This window comes from Odocoileus virginianus, chromosome 27 (genome assembly GCF_023699985.2).
Source record: "Odocoileus virginianus isolate 20LAN1187 ecotype Illinois chromosome 27, Ovbor_1.2, whole genome shotgun sequence".
NCBI classification, from domain to species: Eukaryota; Metazoa; Chordata; class Mammalia; order Artiodactyla; family Cervidae; genus Odocoileus; species Odocoileus virginianus.
Genome location: NC_069700.1, coordinates 28,214,191 through 28,237,789, shown reverse-complemented (window position 1 = coordinate 28,237,789; position 23,599 = coordinate 28,214,191). Strand labels below are relative to the sequence as shown.

The window sequence follows — 23,599 nt, the reverse complement described above, 5'->3', positions numbered from 1 at the left end:
CACTGGTTCCAATAAAACTTTATTTATAAAAATAGGCAGCTAGCTGGCAGGGCTGTAATTTGCTGATTTGCTTTTTAATATTGAATTACAATGCTTTTTATATTGGCATCTTCCTGAATTTCGCACCCCAGCAGAGTCTCCCAGTTACCTCTTTCTAGTCCTGACCCTGGATAGCACTGAAACGATTAAGGTCCACATGGAGGGTCCCAATGCATTCCTCCTGAGGCTCAGAGAGGTAAACGGACTTCCCAGGAAAACAGGTAGATGGTGGAACTGAGGTCTGGAGCTGGAGTCCCATGCCAAGGCCTACCACCTGGTCATCACGTCATACTGTGTCTTGTCCTGGAAGGCCGATTTTAATTAGCTGGTGTTTTTGTTTTCATTTTCCCAACTTTTTATTCAAGTATAATACTCATATATATTTTTAAAAATGCCTGCACTATCAATGTTCAGCTTGCTGAATTTTCACACACTGAGCACACCTGTATAATCAGTATGTGGGATTAAATTTAAAGCCTGTTTTTACATTTCCAACAAACCAGACACATTACTTGGGGCTGGGCCAGAGTCAGAGGACTTCTGATCTCAGGCAGGTGATTTCAGAGAGGCTGGGAGACTGGGCGGATCCAGAGTTTAGGGGCTGGGGATAGATACTGAGAAGCAGGGTGGGGGTGGCGGGGGGGTGTTAATGTTTCAGGGCTGGGGTCTGTGGTTAGGGAGGGGCCGCACATGCAGGAGAGGAGAGAAACAGTGGAGGCTGTCCTGGAGACAGTGTCCACTCCCCGCTTCTGTCCTTCCATTTCCAGTCTTGGAGGCGGATGAGGCCAAGCTCCGGGGCCCAGGTAAACCGGTAAGAATGCTGCAGTCTCCAAGCCCCGCGGGTGCGTCCCAGTGACTCAGCCTTTGCCAGGAAAGGAGAATCCGCCCCGCTCCCCAGAACTTCCAGACAGCAGCCTGATCCGGGCTCGCTCCCGGGGCTCCAGGCCGGGCTCCGCAGCAGGCAGCCCGGCCCCGGGAGTGGGACCCCTTCCTCCCCACCCGGGGGGACCGCCACTTCCGGCCGGAGCCACCTGGGCTTATCGCGGGGACGCTGCCTCCTGGCGGCGAGAGACGTGGGGGCCACAGTGGTCCTGGCTGCGACGGCGCCACGAGGACCTTTGAGCATCGTAAGTAGCGACTGCGGGGGGGCTGGGGAACATCGAGAAGAGGCTCTGGGTCCCTAGCTCGGCCCCGTGTCCCAGCCTCGGCTTCAAGTCCGGGCTTGGAAGGCGGAACCGGGAGAACTGGCCTGGCGCCGCCGCCGCCTCCCTAATTGCTCACCGGCCCTCGTGGTGGGGAGCCCAGACGCGGCTCCCAGGCGTCCTCGGTCTAGCGTGGCCCAGATGCCATCAACCCAGCGGGCGGCCCCACCTGATCGTCTCCGGGCCCGCCCAACCCTCACCCGGCGGGCCGCAGGCTCCACGCCTCCCCCTTCCTCGGGGACCGGGTGCCAAGCTAGGGTCCCTGAACTAACCCCCCCACCCCCACCCCACCCCCATCACGACTGTCTGGTCGCAGCTCCTTCCTACCCCAGCCCTGAAGAGGGATCCAGCTCCATTCCAGACGTGTCGCCCCGCTGCCCCTCCTCGTCCCACACACACCCCCCGAGGGGCTCACTCTCTCCTCTTTCCCAAGCACCCCGCAATTTGGAAGGCCTCGGATTTCAGTGTGGAGCCAAATGAAGGGCTGAATTCCAGAACCTCTCTTTGCCTCCAAAGCCGGGTTTCTGACCCAAATTCCCACGTGCGGCTGGTGGGGGTGGGGGAATCAGTGATGCTGAGGGCTGCTCTAGGGACGCGGGAGGCTCGAATGTCACCAACCGGATTTCCCGAAGCGATAGCTTCTGGCGGGGTGGGCAACCGGTCTGTGCCACAGCTTAGGACCGCGGGCGGGGACCGAGGAAGTGGGCGAAGCGTGCCTGAGAAACTCGATCACTCCCACCTTTGGGACAACGAGATTTGGGGGCCACAAATATTCAGACAATTGGCACGAGGTAGTTGTGATCACCGTGGTTTTTCTCTCTCTCTGGTTCTCTTGCTTTTTCCAAAACTTCTGCAGAGTTTAGCGTAGGCGAAGGGGAACTCGCGGCCCCCTTTGCAAGCCTCCCGGGGAGCTGGGCCTGGGAGGGGGGCGGAGATTTGGGGAGACTGGGGCCCAGCTCCGAGAGCGCGGAGGAAACGCGTGGAGCCGGCTTCCTGTGGGGGCTCCGGCCGCGGCGCCCCGCGGACAGACGTGTCCGGCCCAGGCAGCGCCTAGCCGGGCGCGGGGGAAGGGACGTGGTGGGGGGGGGGGGGCGCCTGGGAAGGCGAGGAGGGGGCGGGGAGAGGGTGGGCGGGAGAGGAGGGGAGGGAATAGGCGAGGCGAGCCGGGGAGGAGCCAGGGGGCTGCAGGGAGAGGAGGCGAGAGGCGCGCGCTGGCGCCGAAATGCTAGAAAGGAGCGAGTGAGAGGGGAGGGGCGCGGAGAAGCCGAGTGGCCCCTGGGCTGGGGCGCCCGCGGCCGGTGCGCATGGCAGGCCCCGCGCGGTGATCCCCGCGAGGCGAGAGAGCGGCGCGCAGCTCCCTAGAGTAAGTCAGTCCCGGACCGAGCCGGGAGGGGGGTGGACGCGCGGCTGCCGGGGGATCGCCCCCTGCCCCGGCCCCCTTTTCCCCGGCGCGCGCGCGCGCGCGGACCTTCCGCCCCATCCGCTGAGCCCCGTTTCTCGCAGGTCCCGGGCCGATGTCCCAGGCGAGTGGCCAGCCTCCTCCTCACTGCGACGCGCCCCATGGAGCCCCCAGCGCAGCCCCGGGCCCAGGTAGGAACCAGGGATGCAGAACAAGACCGGACTGGAGCGAGGGGTAGGCGGCTGGGGAAGGGTGACTGGTAATTCTCCCCTCTCCTCTTTGAGAAGTGGGGAGACGGTTTGGGGGAGCTTGAGTGGAGGTGGGGGCGAGAAATCTGGGAAGCGGGGACCCGGTCCAAGGAGAGTGGAGGGCTGGGACGTTGGGGGCAGGGCCCGAACGGAGGCGGCGGCCGCGCCAAGTTGGCTCCAACTTTCCCACTCCCAACACCAGACACACACACACCGCAGTGTCTGTCTGTCCGTCTGGGATTTGTGTCCCAACCGTTTCTGCCCAGTGTGTAAATATTTATGGGGGCCTCAGGCGGAGGTGGGGGGTGTCTGAGTCTTTCTCTCCTTCCCTTCCCCCATCCTAGCCGGAGCCTAGCGCTTCCCGAAAACTTTTGTCCACAGCAAGCGGCTGCAGGATCGCCCCTCCCCTGCTTGCCATCTCGTCTCGCTCGCCTTCCTCCCCACCCGGGCCTGGCCAGCCCCTGCCACTCCTACCCTGCTTGCACACACAGACACACACAGGCACGCACACACACGCAGAGTTTCTCTCTCCCTCACCCCTCTCCTTCTCTCTCTCCCCTTCTCTCTTTCAGGCACTCACCCCAACCAAGTGCCCACCACTCAAGTGAACTGTCCCTTCCCGCAAATACAGGATCTATAACCTCCCTAGGATTATTCCTGCGGGATCCTCCCCCCTCCCAGGGTTTGTGACTCCCTAAGGGGGCCTGGGAAGGGGGCAGGGGCCGTGGGGAGTCTTGGTGATGTGGCTCTGTGTCCACCTTCTCACCATACACATGTGCGCTGAGGCTCCCAGTGGATAGCGGGGACAGGGAGAAGTCAGGGACATCTGGGGTTTATTGGGGAAGGCGGAAGGGTGGTGGGCAGGAGGACAGGCCCGGATATCATGCCTTTAATCCCAGTTCTAGGTTAGTCTGATCATCTGCCTTCCTCTCACCCAGCCCCATTTGCCCTTTCTCCCCTCTTTGAGTCTCCAAATAATGGAGGTCTCATCCTGGACCTCTGACATGAATTCCCTGCATGGCCTTGGACAAGTTTCTTCCCCTCTCTGGCCTCAGTCTCCACATCCACCCACAGGAACTGGTCTACCCATTTGGAAAGGCCCAAGGCTACCTGGTGTGGACACTGGCCCTTTGGAGACCCAGGGCTGTGGAGGTGGGGGGGCGGGGGCGTCTAAAGTGGTGGGAGGGCAAGTGGCAGACGGCTGGCCAGGAGCCCACACATACATGAAACCAATGTGTCTGCTCCGCATCCCGCCAGCCCTCAGACTGCCCCCCTGAATGTGGGGGCCCTGGAGTAGGGACTTCTGGGGTATAAACTCCTTCAGGAACAGGGCTCCTGGAGCCTGGGGGGAGAGCTCAGGGCAGGGACCTGGGAAGGCTCTTTCTGTCTCTTGCTCCTTCCCTCTTGGCCTCCTGATTCTCCACGTCTCTCCCGTCTCCCCTGCCTTCTACCTCGGCTTATCCATCTTCTCTGTTCCCTCCTCCACTCCCTCCTTCCAAGACCCTCTCTCCTGTGGGACCCGTTCCCGCCCCAGCAGAGGGGAGGAGGGGCTGAATGTGCTGGAGCCTGGAGCCGGGACAAGGGCCAGGGTGGGCCACTGGGAGGGTTAAGTCCTGGGCTGTAACTTGAGGCCCCAGCCCCAGCAAGCCCCCTCCCCAGCCTGGGCAGGGCCAGACAATGTGGCTTTCATAACACGAGAAGGCCTGGCTCTGCCGCCTTGGGAGATTGAGCCTGCTGCCCAGGAAGCCCAAACCGCAGGAGACCCAGCCAAAACCCCACAGACGCCTGAATCCGAGACCAGAATCCCCCACGCTCCCTGCTGAGCGCTGACAGAACAGCCAGGCCACGGTGCTACTCCCGGGGCCCTGCAGGCAGAAACTCAAGTCAGCCCTCCCTCGGCCGCCCAGGATGTAAATCGGGGTGCAAGGGGACCCGGGGCAGCTCTGGTCGGGGGCGGGTGGCCAAGCCCCCACACCCTTGGCTCCCCCAGTGGCCTCCTCCCCCTCCATCCCTGAGAGCCCCAGGAGCCTGGCTCCCTAACCCACAGCAAATTTCTGTCCAGCACTGGGGCGTCACATTCCTGCTCTTGGTTCTGAAGTGAATTTCCTGGGGAATTGGAGCTTTTAGACCTAAAATAAAAACCAACCGGACCCAGCCTAACTGGTCAGCTCAGGCTGTCTCCAGTCCTTCGCCTGGTGGCCTGGGCCTGTGTCCCACGTGTCGCAGTGTGTATCAAGCAAGTCCACGTTCTTACTGTCTGGGTGCCAGGCGCCAACCCTAATTCTCACCTTCTGGTTCTCTCGCCTCCTCCCAACCTGGGGCATTCTAGACTCCAGAACTCAGTCCTCACCATCAGACATTTGCTAAGTGCCACTGGGGGTGCTAAAATGACACTGACGTCGCCCCAGGGGAGTGAGCTGGGGAGGGCTGCAGTCCGGTTGAGGACCCACGCTTCACTCCCAGTTACAGTTTACAGCAGGGAGCTCTGGGCGCTGAATCCTCAGGAAGTGGCCACTCGGAGGAGGGACTGTTGGCTCGAGGGTCAGGGAAGTCTTTCTGGAGGAAGAGGTGAACCTCTGGCTGGGTCAGGAAGGGTGATTGGATTTGGGGAGAGGGGAAGGGTAGGACCTTCTGATCCAGAGGACAGTAGAAGCCTGGATGGATTGGGCAGAAGGCCCAGTGGTGGCCTGAGACCACGGAGAGGTCAGTCGACCTGGAACACAGGGTCCTGTCCATTGATTAGGTTGAAGATGTAGATTGAGGCCTTGAATACCAGGTCAAGGAGGGACTGGGATGAAGGTCTCCAGTCACTGTTCTCTGAGCAGATCAGATCCCAGCCGTCTCTGCAGAGACAGTCGGAGCTCCAGGGGGAGAGGTCCCCAGGGAGCGGGCTCGGCTGGAGGCAGCACGCGTGGGAGCTCGAGGACGTGGGTCCTGTGGGCACTTTCCAGGCCTGGGATGAACCCATCTCACGTGGAAGAGGTCCCCCCAACTCCTTCTTGGTCCAGGAACGGCAAGCAAAGGGAGCGCACAGTGTCCGGCTGAAGCTCGAGTCTTTCCACTTCCCTCTCGGGCTTATGGATTTAAACATGACCTTTCCACCCTCTTCCTGGGCTGTCTTTCCAGGACTCAGGGCATTTCTGTGCCAAGGATGAGAGTATGTCAAGGCATAGGGGCCCTTGCCCTTCTGCATTTCCCCCTTGGAGATGGAGACTCTTGAGAGAGGTGTAGGACTGGGGCTTCTGCTCAGAGATGCCTACTGCATGGCTGGCTCCCAGTATACAGTTATCTTATTTTTAATCTATTATTATTTTGGCTGCATCTCGAGGCATGTGGGAGGTGCAGAGTCCTAATCACTGGAGTGAGTGAGTGATAGTCACTCAGTTGTATCTGACTCTTTGCAACCCCATGAAATACAGCCTGCCAGGCTCCTCTGGCCATGGAATTCTCCAGGCAAGAATACTGGAGTGCGTTGCCATTTCCTGGGAATTACCCCCATGCACATTAGAAAAAAGTGGCTGTTTGATCAGATGGGGCAGATGTACCTCTGGGTGAGCAGATGGCACCTCCAGGGAGGGTGGAACCCCAACCAGGGATTCTCACACCACCCCCACCCTGGGCAGCTTCATGCCCAACTTAAGTTGTTTGTCCACCCAGTGGCCTTTGCTGGCCTCCCCACCCTCCAGAAGTTTCTCCTCAGAGATGTTCTCCACTCTGGGGCTGAGCAGGGATCTCCTGGTCCCAAGAAGGAAAACTAGGGTCTTTCGGCCTCTTGATGGTTGGCCCCATGGTCCCCACCTTTTATCTGGCTTTGCTGCTCCATGTGCTCGCAGCGAGAGCTGTTTCTTGGCCCAGCATCTTAGCATTGCAGCCCCAGGCCATCTGTCACCAGCAGACAAAGTCTCCCCGCCACTTCTTGTTCCTCCTCAGCCTGCTCCCCGTCTCTGCGCCCTCTGCACAGTTTCCTCTTCTGCCCTCAGTGTTTTTCCTCCAGCGTCTGCTGGGTCCCCTCCGCTGCCCTTTGGCTCCAAGAGGTCTGTCTGTCTGTGTTTCCAGGTTAAGATAACTGGACTGGATTTACTTTCCTCCCTGGTTTCCTTCCAAGGTCTGATGCTCACCCCAGAATGGCAGGCTTCCTGCAGGAGGGGCCTCTTCAGGACTTCGTCTGGGCTCTCTGTAATTTCCTGTTCCCACCAGATTCAAGGTCACCAGCCCTGTAGGTGACTGTGAGGAGAGACTGCCCAGAGAGTGGCAATCGACATGTCGGGGAGGAGGGCTGGGGTGGGGACCGGTCTCCTAATCCTGCTTTCTCAGTTTCCTCCCTCTCCAACCCTGGGGGCCCAAGAGAGCTGCAGGCTCGACTCCTTCCACTCCAAGAGTAACAGTGTCACCTGTGTGTGCCCTGGTGACCTCAGGAGAAAGCCTGGGACGTGACCACAAGGCTCACCATGCAATTACTCTATCTTCCCTCGTTCACACCACAGCTGTTCACGCCGGGGTCTGCTGCTGGTCTCAAAATGCCCTTTCCCCCTTCTTTGCTGACTGATTATTCAAGACCTGATATGGGCATTGCCTTCTACAAGAAGCCTCCTAGACTTGCACACAAGTGTGTGCTGTGACCCTTGTGTGACCCTGCTGTGACCCTTGCCCTTCAGTGTGTGTGCCTGTCACCCACCCCCACCCCAGCAGAGAACTCCTGGGTCAGTGACCTGGTCTTTCTCACTGTGGTCCACCCAGTGCTTGACGTATTGGGAGGTGCGTCGCCACTGTCACACCAAACAGCACAGGAAGGAAGGAGGAAAGGAAGGAAGGGAGAGGAGTGAGGTCGGGCAGGGTATGGCTGGTGGAAGCGTCTGGGAGTGGCCCCCTGCGTGCCAGGTACTGCTGGGGGTTCCATTTACTCTTTGAAACCCTGAGGGACAAGCATGCTTGTCCCCTTTTCATGCAAGGTGACCTAAGTCCTAGTAACTTGCCCAAGCTGGTATCCGGTAAAAACCAGGGCTTGGGTGTTCCAGCTCCTGGCTCGGGCCTCTGTCATTCCAGTGCCTGGGAGGGTCAGCACTCCCACTTCCGGGCTCTGGCAGGACGCCTCTGGGGCCAGAGGCTGGAGCTGGGCAGCCCCCTCCCTTCCTGGGAATTAGAACTCAAGTTGTGAGCCTCCGTCTCAGCTTGGTCTTGGCCTCCAGCATCCCCTCTGCACCACTGTAGATCAGGCTCCACCTTGAGGGGGACAGCCTGACTCCTCCTCGGGGGTCGTCTCCGCTCCCCTGCTCCCCTAGTCCCAGCCTTGCGATCTTCCAAAAGCCACTTGTCCTCCTATTAGCCAGGTGGTGAGAGGAGCTTAAGGAATGGATGGGGCTGGAGGAACCCACCCCCTGCCTCCCCGGGCACCAGGAGGGGTTCCCAGCACATGACTGCCACCCTTCAGGGGTGGCTGGAGCCCCAGTGCTCCCTCCTCCCTGTCCCAGCTCCCAGCTCCAGGCAGGGCCAGTGGTTTCTCCGGGCAGGTTGGAGCACGCCTGCTGCTCTCTCTGCAACCTCCATGGGGCCCCTGGAGCCTCCACCCCCTGGCCGTGGGGGACCAGAGTCTTTGGAACAAGGATCGTCCAGGGGTCTCTGAGCCCCTGGATCGTCCCCTCCCCTCCAGATGCTCCCACCCGCTAGACCCGCGTGCCCAACCTGAATTGCTCCTTCTTATATCTCCCCGCCCCATCCTCCCCTGCCCTCATTTGGAGACAGCTCAGAGAAAGACCCCGTCCCTAAGGCCATCTGTGCTCTGCGGTCGACTCCGCCGCTGTCTCTGAGACTGGCCTGTGTCTCTGTCCTGCGGGTGTGTCTTGTGATCTCTACGTGGTGTGGACGGGTGGGCGCTGACCTCTCACTGTCTGGATTTCATCAGCCTTTCTCGTCGTCTTTCTCTGTGGCTCCCTGTGTGGCTCTCCTCTCCCTGAGCCCTTCGGTCTCCGTTTCCATCTCCCCTGCTCCCATCAAGGCTTGGGGGAAGGGGCACCCTCTTGGGGTGCCCCTGTCATTCCCACTGAACAACCTGGGGGCTGATGGGAGGCCCAGGCCACACCCCGTCATTGCCCCTACTCAGCCCCTGGCCCGGTGACCCCAAGCCTCACCTTCTCCTGTCCACCCTCAGGCTTTCCCACGCCCGGTCACCTTTTTGCCTCTCTGCGCCACCTCCCAGCCCCCAGAACTTTCCTCCCCTGGGCCCCAGCCGGCCCTGATCTTGCTGCCTTAGGAACTGTGGGTTTGAAGGTGGCTCCATGTCTGCCTTCCGCCCACCCTGGACAGAGGGACCGAGCCACTCACTGTAATTACATGTGGCTGCCGGCCGCCTCTTCCAGCCCTCTTGGGCCGTCTCCCTGTCTCTCTTCCTGCCTGGAGCCCCTCCGCCTCACCCCAGGCTTCTCCGACTCTTTCTCATGCTATCATCCTCTCTCTCTGCCCTGATTTCTCACCGTTTCTCCATCTGTATCTTGCTCCCTCTCCATCACTTCTGCCTCTGGCCCCATCTTTATCTTTCTCTCCATCGCTGACTTGCTCTCAATTGCTGCCTGTCCTGGACTGTCTGTCACTGGGCGTCTACGTGCCTGGTCTCTCGAGTTCTGATGCACTGTCTCTCTTTGCTTCTACCTTTCACATCCTTCTGATTCTTTCTCTCTCCACGTCACTCTGGATGCCTCTTCCTATCTCCCCATCGCTGCTCGTCTGTTCTCTCCTGCACTGTGTCTCTGCCTCCTTCCCTCACTTTCCTTTGTACCGTGCATCTCTGGCCCCCTCCCTGACCACACACGCGCGCACACACACACACACACACACACGCACACACGTGCACACACCCTTGCTCGCTCATGGGCTGTGGTTTGAGAACTTTCTATTTTAGAGGCTGGCACTGTTACCAGATAGGGTAAGGGCTGGGTAGCTGGTACAGAGACCAAGAATGAGGGCTTAGGGCATTCTGGGCTGCGGGGAGGGAACCAGGGCTGGGCCAGCCGGGAGGGCACCAGGAAGATGTCCCTCAGTTGCCTCCTTTTTTCTAGCCCAGACCCCATCACTCCTTCCTGGGCTGGAGGTAGTGACCGGATCTGCTCACCCCACGGAGGCAGCGCTTGAGGAGGGCTCCCTGGAGGAAGCAGCGGCACCCTCCATGACCCAAGGCAATGACCCTGGGGCCCCCCAGGCCCTGGACAGCACTGACCTCGATGTCCCCATAGAAGCTGTGACACGTGAGTCCTAGGGGTCTGGGGTTTGGGGTGGCAATGGGTGGCAGTTACTCTAGGGAATCCATTACAGATGGGCTTTGGGTGCCCATGGGAACCTAGCAGTGGGCCGGGACCTTGACGTGTGGGCAATGGAAGGGTGTAAGACATTGTCACTGTCCCTGCTGTCTAGGAGGAGGACATCCACATCATTTCTATCCACAAAATGATTCAGATAAAATTAGTTCAGAATGAGTGTGGACAGGCTGCAGGCAGTGTGGTTCAGGACGAGAGTGCGTACTGTCTGCGGAAGAGGTCTGGGGTTTGGGGGCAGGGAACCGGAGCCCGAGACAGCCCAACTTACAGGGTGTCAAGAGCAAAATGGTAGGAGAGACTCTTCCAGTTGCTCTGGGTAGAAAGGAGCAAAACTCAGCAGTGTTCCTGGGTTTGGCTCTATGTCTCCGAGGAGGTCCTGGAGAGGGAGAATTCGCCACCATCACCCTCAGAAGCAGGGGAAGGGGCTTCCAAAATCATTTTGTAATTGCCTGTAAGATCGGCAAAGTCTATGGGACACACTGGTGCTTTTAAACTTTCTATCCGTGTATGAGCTCTCGGGCTCTCCAAATCAGCCTGTAGTGAGGTAGCCAGATAGCTCTTGCCAAGCCCATTTTACAGATGAGGAAACTGAGGCTCCCTCACTCTGGACACAGACTGGGGAGCTCAGGTCTCCTGGCCCAGGGCTCTGTCCTATGCCTGGCTGCCCTGCTTGCATGGTAGAGTTGTGGAGCTGCTTTCAGGCAGGGCATTTGGGGTAAGCTGGACGCCCTGGAAGTCAGGGTTACTAAATCCTGCTAGCACTCTGCCCTCGAGACACACCCACCAGCAGGACCGAGAGAGAGGTAAACGCCGTGGCCACGGAGGAGAGGGCCTGGGTGGGACAGACGCTCCTGTGTCCATGGGTCCTGGGTGTTTGCTCTGTGACTCAGCCCCCACGGCCATGGCCACAGGCGAGCTCTGTGTCCGCCCAAATCTCCCGGGGCCCTCAGCTCACCACACACCCCCGCCTGGTCACTGTGCCTGTGTTCAGGCAGCAGGGCAGAGGGCACCGAAGCTGGCCAAGGACTCAGCTCAGTCATCCCCCCACCCCCCCATGGAGCCCAGAGGTGGGGGCAGGATGATTCAGGCCTGGCCACTTCCCATGGCCTTACCCCTGTTTACCCAGATGCAGGCACCAGCCACTCCTCAGGGCCAAAGGCTCCTGGAGTGGCTCTGTCTCCCATCCTTTCCCTGACCCGCTCCCCCGCCAGCCCCAGTCTGTCCTCAGCTCCTTTCTCCCAATCTCCATCTCCTTCCCACTCCACTGCCTAGCTGTGGAAGCGCTGGCAAGTTTTACCCTCTCTAGGCCTTGGTTTTTTCATCTATAAAATGGGCTAGTAACAGTAATTCTGTTTGATGCTTAATGAAATTACTACACATAGGACTCTTAGCACTGTCTGGCACCTCGTCACAACTCAAAACACATTGGCTACTAATTACAAGAGTAGTGATGGTTGTGGTAGTAGCAATTCATTCCTCAGCCCTTTGTCTCCCAACTTCTGCCCCCCTCCTCGCCGTCTGCCCTTAGAACCCCACCTTTTAGCCTCCAGGCTGATCCTACCTCTGACCCTTACCTGTGTGACCTTGAACAAGTTTCTATACATCTCTGGAACTCGGTTTCCTCATCTGTAAAAGGATACTGCCCCATAGCAATACAGAGACCAATTCGCACCCCAAGTGCTCAGAACAGTGCCGGCATGCAGTGGATGCCCGGCAAAGTGCTCCCACCGTCACTAGAAGGCCAGCCCCCCAGTCAGAGGAATCGCTGAGGCCCCCTTCTGCTCCCTCAGCCTCCAACAACCCCCACTGCCCCCCCCACCCCCACCCCCCGCTCCCGACGTCTCCTGCCACAACCCAGACCCGGAGGTATGGCCTGGAGGGACCTAGGAATCTAGACCCCAGGGCCGGAGAGAAGGAAGCACCCCAGATTTACACATTTACTGAGGGTCCTAAGGGCCACAGGGTCCCACCCAGGAGTCAGGGGCCCTGAGCAGAGGGGTCCTCGAACTCTTGTGACCCCTTCTCAGACTCCTGCCCCGACACACACACACACACACACACCCGCCTTCATCTTTTGGGGACAGAACCATGCCATCCAAATGGGCAAACCTGAGTGAGGTAAGGGAAGGAACCAGATGCTGGCATGCTCTCCAGGGCTATTTTCCCCATACCCCACTGATAAAGCTGGTTCAGTCCCTCAGTCTGGTATAGGGACCCAGGGTTCCTGGCTTCCGAGGTCTCCCTGCTGGCCTCCCACTTCCCTCTCCCACTCCCCACCTGGACACCTAGGGCCGCTCAGCAAACTTTCTTCCAGTGGGGGCAGGGGAGCTGGGGGCGGAAGGAGCAGGAGGTGGGGGGGCTGCTGTGAGGAGCCCCCTGGATTCCAGGGCCAGGCGTTCATCTCCAAACAGATGTTTCCAATGAATCACCCAGCACTCAAAGGGCAGAAGCAGCTGGGGGCTTGGCAGGGGCCGAGGTGACAGTTAACTACTTCCCTGCTGCCCCTCCGCCCCTCTCCGCCACCACTCTTGCCAAAATCCCTGGAACCCCAAGAGCAGAAGAGTGGATTTCGCGTGGGCTAAGAAGGTGAGGTGCAGGCCCCTGCGCCTCTCCCCTTACCCACACCTCTGTCTGTTCTTGAATGACCCCCGGCCTGGAAGTCAGGGGCCAGGCTCCACTCGGGGAGGCTATTCCATGCTGCCTCTGGGCAAGTCAGTTCTGCTCTCTTGGCCTCCGTCTCCTCGTCTGCAAAAATTCAGAACAGCTAGGTAACCTGGGGTATATCTAGGAACGAAGCCAGCAGGAGTCGAGCAGAGCCCTGGAAGACTGTGCCGGCCACCCCATCCCCCACCTCCTCCTCCATCGCCCTTTTCTCATCGTCTCTCTAGGCCAGCCCCAGGGGAACCCCTTGGACTGCACCCCACTAGTGGCGAATGGCTCTGGCCACCCCTCGGAGCTGGGCGGCGCCAGGCGGACGGGGAATGGTGCCCTGGGTGGCCCCAAGGCCCACCGGAAGTTGCAGACGCACCCATCTCTCGCCAGCCAGGGCAGCAAGAAGAGCAAGGGCAGCACCAAGTCCGCTGCCTCCCAGATTCCCCTCCAGGCGCAGGAAGGTAAGCACCCCACTCCGCCTCCCCCAGGGAGAAGCCTCCAGATCTTCACCAGGCTGCTTAGAAGCACGGCGTCCTATCCCCACACCAGGCCCTCCAGATCCATTCCTCTGGGTGGGGCCCCGGAGTCTAGGTTTTAAGAAGCTCTCCAGGGAATCTGATGCAAGACTCTTAAAGTGGAGAACCTTGCAGAGGACACTTTTTGGATAAAGTGAGGCACATCTGAGCTCTCAAGACCACCCCTTCTCATCGCTCCTCTCTCAGAGTGGCTGTAGCAGGGAATGGAACCATCTGGGCTGGTCCAATCAAAGCCACCCCATTTCTGGAAACAGAAATTTTCCTTGAGGAATGGGCCATTTGCCTAGTGAGAGCCCAACACCTAGCAGAATAAAATGATGCAGCATCAGATGCTTAATTGGGAGGAGGATGGGGGGTGCAAAGGGCAGTGGGAGGTCAGAACACCTGGATATACCCACCATTGTTCCTGCCTCACAGAGGTCCTCTGGGGGGCTGCCCTGGGCAGTCAGGTCCCCCACCCCACAGGCATGAATTCAGCAAGGGTGACAGTTGCTGGTAACCCAGTGATGCTTGACCTTCACCCCAGAACTTTTAAGTAATTTCTCTCCATGTTGGGAGGCTCTGGCTGGTCCTCTGCAGACAGAATTCAGTGTACACCTGAATTCAGTGTACACCTTTGCACACGACATATTCATAACTTTCACCCTTCCCCCCCAGAGCAGATTATGCCCAAGAGCCTTATTTATGAAGGGGATATTCATGCAGTTAAAATGAACAGGGAGGCATTCCTTTGTGGTCCAGTGGCTAAGACTCCACGCTCCCAATGCAAGGGGCCTGGATTTGATTCTTGGTCAGGGAATACCGCAAATAAGACCCAGCACAGCCAAATAAATAAATAAATATGTTTTAAAATGAAACAAAGTGAACAGGGAGTGACCTGTGAGCCAGGCACTGTGCTGCATGCGGGGTACCCAGGCCATGGTTTCATAAAGCTTTCATGAGAGACACAAACAGGTCATCTCACTCTGTGATGCGATAAATGAGGAGTGATAAAGTGAACACGGGGACACCCACACCAGCCCTGAAAGCTGGGGAGGGGAGTCTGGGAAGGCTCTGGAGGTGTCAAAGCAAGCCTTAAAGTACCAGTAGGAGGATCTAGCCACGGTGCCTTAGCGCGGAGGTGAGAACTGGCTCCTGCGTCTAGTTGATGAAGTTCCAGGGGAGGAATGGTGGGAGGTGAGACTCTTAGTGGGGCTTCCAGATGGTGCTAGTGGTGAAGAACCCACCTGCCAACACAGGAGACCTAAGAGACATGGGTTCGATCCCTGGGTAGGCAGGAGCCCCTGGAGGAGGGCATGGCAACCCACTCTAGTACCCTTGCCTGGAGAATCCCATGGACAGAGGAGCCTGGCGGGCTACAGTCCATGGGGTCGAAAAAGATTCCCTATACACAGGACCGGGGTGTGGGCATCAGAGCCTCCGTGGCAGTGTGAGATTCCCACCGGACCAGCAGCCTGTGCCAGGGGCCCGCCTGGTCAGGGGACCTGGACACAGCCCATAGCCCGGCCCCTGGGAGGTGTGCCAGCCAGGCACCCTGGCCACACGCTGAGCGGTTCAGAGCCTGGGCTGCTGAGCCAGCGCCGCCATGTCCAGCTGGATGCCCAAGGGCGGGAGCATGCATTAATTCCCTCCCCGTGTATTTATTTACTCAGCACCCGCAGTGTGCCAGTGCTGGACGCCTGCCCTTCTCATGCTGGTATTCTAGTAGGTGGCAGAGCTGTGTAAGCCATGTAAGGTGATGAGTCCTAGGCAGGGAAGCAGAACAGGCCTGCGTGAGGGGATGGGGGTGCTGGGGTTGGGCGGGCAGCTTGCAGTATTGAAGAGGATGCTTGAGGAAGGCTTCACTGAGGGGAGACATTTGGGCAAAGAAGGAGGGGAGATGGAGTGGGCGGAGCAGGTTTCTGGGGCCAGAGCACTGGGAGAACAAGGGGGCAGTGCCTGGAGGACGGGGAGCAGCCAGTGTGGCCACGGCGGAGTGATGGGGAGGCCATGGGAGCCGCTGAGCACTCTGGGCTTTTCCTCCCAGGGAAGTGGAAGCCACTGGACGGTTCTGAGGGTGGGAGGGATGGAATCCAACAGAAGTCTTTCAAGGGTCCTCTGGCCTCTGTGTCAATGCAAGGGTGGCCAAAGGCAGGGAGTGAGTGAGGATGCTGTCACTGGGCAAGAGCTGAGCAGAGTGGAAGGATTCTGCATAGATTATTTATTTATTTCACTTTTGTCTGCGCTGGGTCTTCATTGCTGTGCTCGGGCTTTCTCTAGTTGCAGGGAGCAGGGGCTGCTCTCTAGTCACGATGTGCAGGCTTCTCATTGCTTCTCTTGTCGCAAAGCCTGGGCTCTAAGGCACTTGAGCTCAGTAGCTGCTGTTCCCAGGCTCTAGGGCACAAGCTCAGTAGTTGTGGTCCATGGGCTTAGTTGCTCCGCAGCATGTGGGATCTTCCTGGACCAGGGATCCAACCGGTATCCCCTGCACTGGCAGGTGGATTCTTGACCACTGGACCACCAGGGAAGTCCCTGGATCGGCTTTGAAGAGACTTCTCCAAGCCTCCGTTTCTTCATGTGTAGCGAGGGGTTGACACAGCTCCTCCTCAAGGAGTTCAAATGAGTTTAATTCCTGCACAACACTTAGAACAGGGTCTGGAACATACCATCCTGGGTATGTTCATGAGAAAGATAAACGACCGAGGGAGTCGGTCCCTCGGAAGCAGGGACTCGGGATCCAGGCTGCTGGGCTTCAGACCCTCGCTTCCTGTGACTTCCCTGTGCCTCGGGCTCACCTGGGAGGTGGGTCCCCACTTCCCGGTGCCCGGGGAGGGTGGCCCGCGTGTCATTCCTCACCGAGTGAGCCCCCGGCCCTCTCGCCCGCAGACTGCTGCGTCCACTGCATCCTGTCCTGCCTGTTCTGCGAGTTCCTGACGCTGTGCAACCTGGTCCTGGACTGCGCCACCTGCGGCTCCTGCAGCTCCGAAGACTCCTGCCTCTGCTGCTGCTGCTGCGGCTCCGGCGAGTGCGCCGACTGCGACCTGCCCTGCGACCTGGACTGCGGCATCCTGGACGCCTGCTGCGAGTCGGCCGACTGCCTGGAGATCTGCATGGAGTGCTGCGGCCTCTGCTTCTCCTCCTGACCCCTGCACGCTCCGGAGGCCGCCCCGTGTCCCTGGCTGTCACCCCAGGCCGCGCCGCCCCCTCCCCTGGGCCCTTCCCACCCACCCTGCACCCTCCTGGAACCCCAGCCCGGTGAGAGGGGATGCCGGTCCTCCTTCCCGGTCTCCCAGGACCTGGTGGGGGGTGATGGGGGGACCACTCCTGGATCAGCTGCCAGGGCTGCCGAACACTGTGAAAGCTGGGGGAGGGGGCAGGGACGTGTTGGGGGGGCTGGGGCGCTGGGGCTGTGCGCTTCTCTACCTCTCACTGCCCCTGTGCCTGCCTCCCCTGCCACCCATCCCAGGCTTCGAGGACAGCAAAATGTGAAAAGAAACACACCCCACCCGACCTCAGCCAAACCCCTCCACAGTCCCCCTCCTGGGGTCTTGGTGGGGGGGCCTGACCCATACAGTGACCCCGGAGGGCAGGGCTGGCCTTGGGCCCAGGGTGGGGTGGGAGGGGGGAACGGTATAGAAAAGACTGGAAGGGGAGAGGGAGGGAATGGAGGGTGGGTCTGTTCTGTTTGTTGCTGTAAATAAAGATGTATGTTCATCTCAGATTTCCTCAGGATTCATGAGTAACAGCCATGGACCAGGACTCTCAAAAGCAAACACTCCCGCAGCCCTCCGCCTGAGCCCCCCCGCCCCCTGCCACCAAATGAATAGGGCTTTCCTGGCTTCTGGGGCCCCCTCCTTTGTTTTATGTCTTGCCCTGAGGGAAGGAAGGAAGGAAGGAAGAGGGGTACCCACTCCCCACCTTTATTTCCCTCTTCCGGCCAAAGGGAAGGAGAAGCCCAGACAGGGAAGAGTTAACCCTTGGCATAGAATTAATTAACAGCAGATGTGTTCAGGTTTTGATTAATTAATCTCCTGCTGACTCCAGTTTCTCGAAGCCATGATGGCTCCAAGGCATAGGGTGACGCCTATGTCAGTGGCTGAGCCGTGCCTGGGGAGGGGGTAACCAGCATGGCACTGGGACGCATTTGTGGCCTGGGTGGGTTTCACGCGGCCCAGCTGCAGTTGACCCCCCTGATTGCCAGGGGGCCTGAGATCAAAGAAAGCTGTCAGGACTGGTGGGAGCCTCGAGGCCCCGTGGTGTGGGGTAGGGGTTGGGGGTTGGACCGGGGAAGACCTGAGCACTGTGGCTGAGCCTGGGGAGGGCTGTCTGGACCAAGCCCCCCTCCACCGGGTCCTGGACCTGGGGGAATCCAGGACGGGTTCAGGGTGAGTGAGAGGACATCTCGTGGTTGGCCTTGGATTGTCCTGAGAAGACGTGGCTGAAGAAGGCCTTGAAAGATGGAGACCTCCTGGGAAACTGGTGGGCGCTGCTTCCAGGAACGAAGGGTGGAGAGGCCCCGACGGATTCTGGAGGAAAGGAGGGAGCGCAGGAAAAGGGCCAGATGAAATCTGAACTCTCTGAAGGAATGCCACGCTAGGAGCAGCCCACGGCCTTGGGCGTAGGCTGCAATGTCAGCAAGAGGAGGTGACAGGAGGTGGTGAGGACAGCCCCCCAGCACCACACCTCCCCGCACCTCCCCCCGCCACCCCCCGCCACCGCAAATGCATATACATGTACTCAAGCCTTACTTTACCAGCACCAGCATTTTCTGTCTTCTGGGAGCACGTCGGAAACTCAGGACACAGAGAGGAACTGACCTCCCCAGGATCCCATCAGCAAGGTCAAAGTCGAGAGAGAAGCCCCATCTTCTTGGCCCCCCTCAATGTTCATTTATCTGCTCATTTGTCTCAGGTTTTGGGTTTTTTTTTTTGCTTAGCTATTGTATGCTTGAAGTACAAGCGTTTCAAGTCTAATCTGTGCATACACGAGCTTTTACCTGGATCGTTTTCCTTTTTATTTATAAAAATGTCAGCATCTCCCCGCACATTGCAGTTTTTATCACTTGACCATTTTGCCTTGGCGGCTCTTCCTTATCAGCACATTGAAGAGGGGCCTGGAGCTTCCCCAGGGATGAGCTGCCATGATCCAGGTGCCCAGCTCCGCTGAATCCCATCCATTCATTTCTCTGTTATAAACAAGGTACATGAGCATGTCCTTTTGAACAAAAGAGCTGTTTCTGTAGAATAGTCCTGAAGGTGGGATCGATGGGCCTCAGGGCATGTGTTTGTGACTTAGCTGACCTCAATGAGGGGTGCCCGTCCACCCTCCATGGCTGTGGGGAGTGTCCACCTCTCACTGCTGCCTCTCCGTCCCCAGGAGGATGGACGATGGTGGGAGGGCTCCCCTTCAGTCCCCACTCAACCCAGTTGCTTACCAGGGCTAGGGTTCAAGGAACTTGAGGGTGGCTGGGAGAACCAGGGTTGGGGGTGCTCCTGACCAACTCAAGGTCTGGTCCAGGTGGGCAGGAAGGCCCCCTCCCTGGCCCGCTCCCCTCCACAGGGGCTGAGGCAGGAAGAGGCACCTCTGCAGTCCAAATAGTGATTTCCTGCTGCAGGACAGGAGAGGCTGAGCTGGGTGGGGGCAAGACAGGGGCGGGATTTAGCCAGCCTCCCCCAGCGTGCACACACACACACACACACACACACACACTCTCTCTCTCTCTCTCTCCCTCTCCTTACAGTCACATACTCACATGCCTTCCGCAAAGTCACACATACCACTCACAACACATACATACACTCTCCTTCCAGCCACATATCAACACACACTCCACCAAGCCACACACATCCCACACACACAGACACACAGACACACACCAGACCTATACACACATGCTGTCACACACTGCACGTTTCTGAGCCGGCAACACTGCCAGCCCTGTTCAGCCTGACCTCGGGGTCTGCTGCCCTCTGCCTCCGCCCCCATCCCAGGCCTGCCCTGCCTTCCCCACCTCCGCATCCTTGCCCAGGTGGTCTCAACTCTGCTGGGAGGTAAATGGCATTTTGTGGCATTGGAGGTGATGAAATTCCAGTTAAGCTATTTCAAATCCTAAAAGATGATGCTGTGAAAGTGCTGCACTCAGTAGGCCAGCAAATTTGGAAAACTCAGCAGTGGCTACAGGACTGGAAAAAGTCAGTTTTCACTCCAATCCCAAAGAAAGGCAATGCCAAAGAATGTTTAAACTACCGCACAATTGAACTCATCTCACACGCTAGCAAAATAATCCTCAAAATTCCCCAAACCAGGCTTCAACAGTATGTGAACTGTGAACTTCCAGATGTTCAAGCTGGTTTTAGAAAAGGCAGGGGAACCAGAGATCAAATTGCCAACATCTGCTGGATCATCGAAAAAGCAAGGGAGTTCCAGAAAAACATCTACTTCTGTTTTATTAACTACGCCAAAGACTTTAACTGTGTGGATCACAATAAACTGTGGAAAATTCTGAAAGAGATGGGAATAGCAGACCACGTGACCTGCCTCCTGAGAAATCTGTATGCAGGTCAAAAAGCAACAGTTAGAACTGGACATGGAACAATAGACTGGTTCCAAATTGGCAAAGGAGTACGTCAAGGCTGTATATTGTCACCCTGCTGATTTAACTTATATGCAGAGTACATGATGGGAAATGCAGGGCTGGAAGAAGCACAAGCTGGAATCAAGATTGCCGAGAGAAATAGCAATAACCTCAGATATGCAGATGACACCACTTTTATGGCAGAAAGCAAAGAAGAACTAGAGAGCCTCTTGATGAAAGTGAAAGAGGAGAGTGAAAAAGTTGGCTTAAAACTCAGCATTCAGAAAACTAAGATCATGGCATCTGCCATCACTTCATGGCAAATAGATGGGGAAACAATGGAAACAGTGAGTGACTTCATTTTGGGGGGCTCCAAAATCACTGCAGATGGTGACTACAGCTATGAAATTAAAAGATGCTTGCTCCTTGGAAGAAAAGTTATGACAAACATAGACAGCATATTAAGAAGCAGAGACATACTTTGCCAACAAATGTCCTTCTAGTCAAAGCTATGGTTTTTCCAGTAGTCATGTATGGATGTGAGAGTTAAAATAAAGCTGATTGCTGAAGAATTGATGCTTTTGAACTGTGGTGTTGGAGAAGACTCTTGAGAGTCCCTTGGACTGCAAGGAGATCCAACCAGTAGATCCTAAAGGAAATCAGCCCTGAGTATTCATTGGAAGGACTGATGCTGAAGCTAAAGGTCCGGTACTTTGGCCACCTGATGCAAAGAACTGACTCATTGGAAAAGACCCTGATGCTGGGAAGGATTGAGGGTGGGAGAAGGGGACGACAGAGGATGAGATGGTTGGATGGCATCACTGACTTGATGGACATGAGTTTGAATAAGCTCTGGGAGTTGCCAATGGAGAGGGAAGCCTGGTGTGCTGCAGTCCACGGGGTCACGAGTCGGACACAACTGAGTGACTGAACTGAACTGAACTGAAATGGCGTTTATCTTAGAGGCCACCCACCCACCCAGCTCTGCCCACACATCCTTCCAGGGCAAGCCCTGGTTCTAGACCCTTCCCATCCACACCGTGGCCCTTCTCTGTTGGCCTCCAGTCTCTGCTCTCTGACCAAATGATCTCAGCCAGGTTCTGCTGTGGGCCCCGGGAAGAGGCCCTGTCACTCTTTAGACCTCAGTTTCTTGTGTGCACGATGGAACAGTGATGAGGCTCTGGAAATCTAATGTCAGTCACAGTGTCCGGGGAAGTGGTCTGCCTCTCTGGTTTTCTTTCACCCGTGGAGCAGGAGATCAGCATCCCCGTTTGCCCAGGAGACTTCTTGAGGGCCACCCTCCTGCCCTGGATTGTCTAATCCAAGACAAGCATGATCACGTTTGTGTGAGGACATGGTGGTCAGGCCAGGTTGAGTTATCCCTGGCCAGGACTTCCCATGACCTCTGGGTGATCCCGCGTGTTTGCCCTGTAACCAAGCAAGCCGCTGGGCCAGGGGCTGGCTTCTGCGGGGAGGGGTGCTCAGCCACCCTCCTCTGCTTCCGGAGTATCCATCAGCTTCTCCCACTTCTTTGGTACATTTAATTGGCATTTCCTGTACTTGAACTCAGAGCTGGGCCAACTTGACTTCAGGCCTTGAACCCCTCATGGTTCCAGGGCAGGGAGGAGACACCTTTAAGCAGCATCAGCGATGCTGAATTGCCTGGAGTCATACCCCGGGGACTTCTGCAGTTCCCTGGGAAGACGGGGTAGTCTAGGGGGCAAAGGGGTGATCCCCGAGGCTCAGGAGGATTGCTTCAGACACTCCCAGTTGCTGAGCAGCAGGAAAGAGGAGAGGATTTCCAGGTGGTGTAGTGATAAAGAACCCACCTGCCAATGCAGGAGACAAGAGACACGGGTTCGATCCCTGGATCGGAAGATCCACTAAAGTAGGAAATGGTAATCCACTCCAGTATTCTTGCCTGGGAAACTCCATGGACAGAGGAGCCTGGTGGGCTACCGTCTATAGGATCTATAGGGTCACAAAGAGTTGGACATGACTGAGTACACATATACTCTCAGGACTGGCTGGCACATGCAAGGAGGGGTGGGAAGACGTGGGGATGGGAGCCTCAGGGCACACACAGGGGCAGCAGAGGGAACAGAGATCACAGACCTGACTGTCACATCCACGTTTATGCTCCTTTCTGCATTCTGGCTTTCCTCGGATGATAGGGAGACAGTCATGGAATGGGACCTGTGGCCAGAGCCCCCCCGGCTGCCTGACCATCGCCCCCTCGCCCACCTCCTCCAGAGAAAAGCCCCCTCCCAGTCTTCCTTGCCCTGCACCTGGTTTTCCTACCTTTCCAGACCCTGCAGTGGCCTCTACCCCATGGTTCCTGCCATCTCTGGGTCTCTGGGTGACAGTCTGGCTCCCTCAGGAGGCAGACAGTTAGCAGGGCTCAGAGGTGGGAAAGAGAGGTGTGTTCTTGTTCTGTGTCTGTCAGGCCTTTCTCAGGGGGCCCAGGGAGGGCGATGAGCCCACCACGTCAGGGGACAGAGGGCCACAAAGAGCCAGGCCTCTGGTGGGTTACATGGCTGCCCCTCCAGAACCAGGTGAGCACGTTTCCCAAAGAAATGAGAGTGGTACAACTGAAAAAGGGGGAGACAGGGTGGCAGATTAAAACAGCAGAAGTCACTGTAGGTGGGGCTAGAGGAGGCTCCTGGTGGGGGATGCCAGGCTGGAAAACTTGAGCTGCACAGGGCATCTGGCTGGAGTGGGAAAGTCAAGGATAAAGGCCTTCAGGGAATTCCTTGGCGGTCCAGTGGTTAGGACTCCAAGCTTTCACTGTCAGGGGGGTTCAAGTTCGATCTCAGGTCTGAGGACTAAGGTACAAGGCTTGACCAAAAAAAAAAAGAAAAAGGACGAAAACCTTCAAATATCTGAAGCCTGGGAGGACAGTGAGGCTCAGTCTCAGGCTCCAGCAGCAGAGGAAAGACCCAGAGGCAGATGTAATAATACACATGGAGAGAGATGCCTGCCCTGGGCAGGAGAGAGTGCCACCCTACAGGAAGCACTGCAGTGGCGGTACGGAGGGGAGGGTGTCCTCCCTGTTCCAAGGACTGCCCTGGGGGAAGGGGTGTTGAGGGGGCCCCATAGAAAGAAGGACAGATGGGGGAGGGTGGTTACAAGTGACCCCCACAATTCCTGCTAAATCACACTGGCTCAGGGTAGCAGCCGGTGACTGCCTGATAGGAGAGAAGCAGAGGCTGAAGCTAGACAGACCAGAGATGGAGTAAGATGCTGAAAAGGAGAGGAAGAGACGGCGAGGCAGAGGAGACAGTGCAGACAAAGCGTCCCCAAGGCCCTGGAGACAGGCGGGCAGGTTGCGGGCATGTGTCCCTTGGCTGCGCCCAAGGTCGCCCGCCGGGGCTGCGGGTGCAGCGGTGCCCCTCCCAGGGCCCGGGTCCCTCCCACGCCCGGAGCCTCCACACCGTCCGGCAGCAGCATTAATTAGGGGCCTAGCTAATGGCTCGGAAGATTGGCCCGTTCCAGGGACGCTGCTGAATAGAGACCTCGGTGAGATTTATTCCTAATTATCTCATTTGTCTCCCCCCATTACTCTTTATGGCTGGGATTTATGGGGCCATTAATGGGGCCTGGCCAGGCCAGGACGAGTGTGAGCCTTGAGATGCTTCATAATAATAACAATAACAACGCTCACCC

General features: G+C 57.6%; 1 protein-coding gene and 1 long non-coding RNA gene across 3 annotated transcripts; one reads left to right on the top strand and one right to left on the bottom strand.

The window, feature by feature from the left end:
• The first annotated feature begins 2,410 nt into the window (after positions 1–2,410).
• MDFI (MyoD family inhibitor) lies at positions 2,411–17,078 on the top strand. Of its 2 annotated transcripts, none has more exons than XM_070456456.1 (5): positions 2,411–2,604; positions 2,745–2,831; positions 9,938–10,123; positions 13,081–13,305; positions 16,246–17,078. In XM_070456456.1, the coding sequence occupies exons 2-5, from the start codon at positions 2,756–2,758 to the stop codon at positions 16,500–16,502; spliced, it is 744 nt and encodes a 247-aa protein (XP_070312557.1). In that variant the 5' UTR covers positions 2,411–2,604; positions 2,745–2,755; the 3' UTR covers positions 16,503–17,078. The 2 variants fall into 2 exon arrangements, with proteins under 2 accessions (XP_070312557.1, XP_070312558.1); XM_070456457.1 differs by having other exon boundaries at positions 2,745–2,874.
• Positions 17,079–17,263: 185 nt separating this feature from the next.
• On the bottom strand, positions 17,264–23,285 carry LOC110133224 (uncharacterized). Its single transcript, XR_011484038.1, has 5 exons — positions 22,049–23,285; positions 21,763–21,904; positions 18,794–18,989; positions 18,356–18,544; positions 17,264–17,885 (listed from the first exon to the last, which is right to left on the bottom strand). It is a non-coding gene; the product is annotated as an uncharacterized lncRNA (long non-coding RNA).
• Positions 23,286–23,599: the final 314 nt, after the last annotated feature.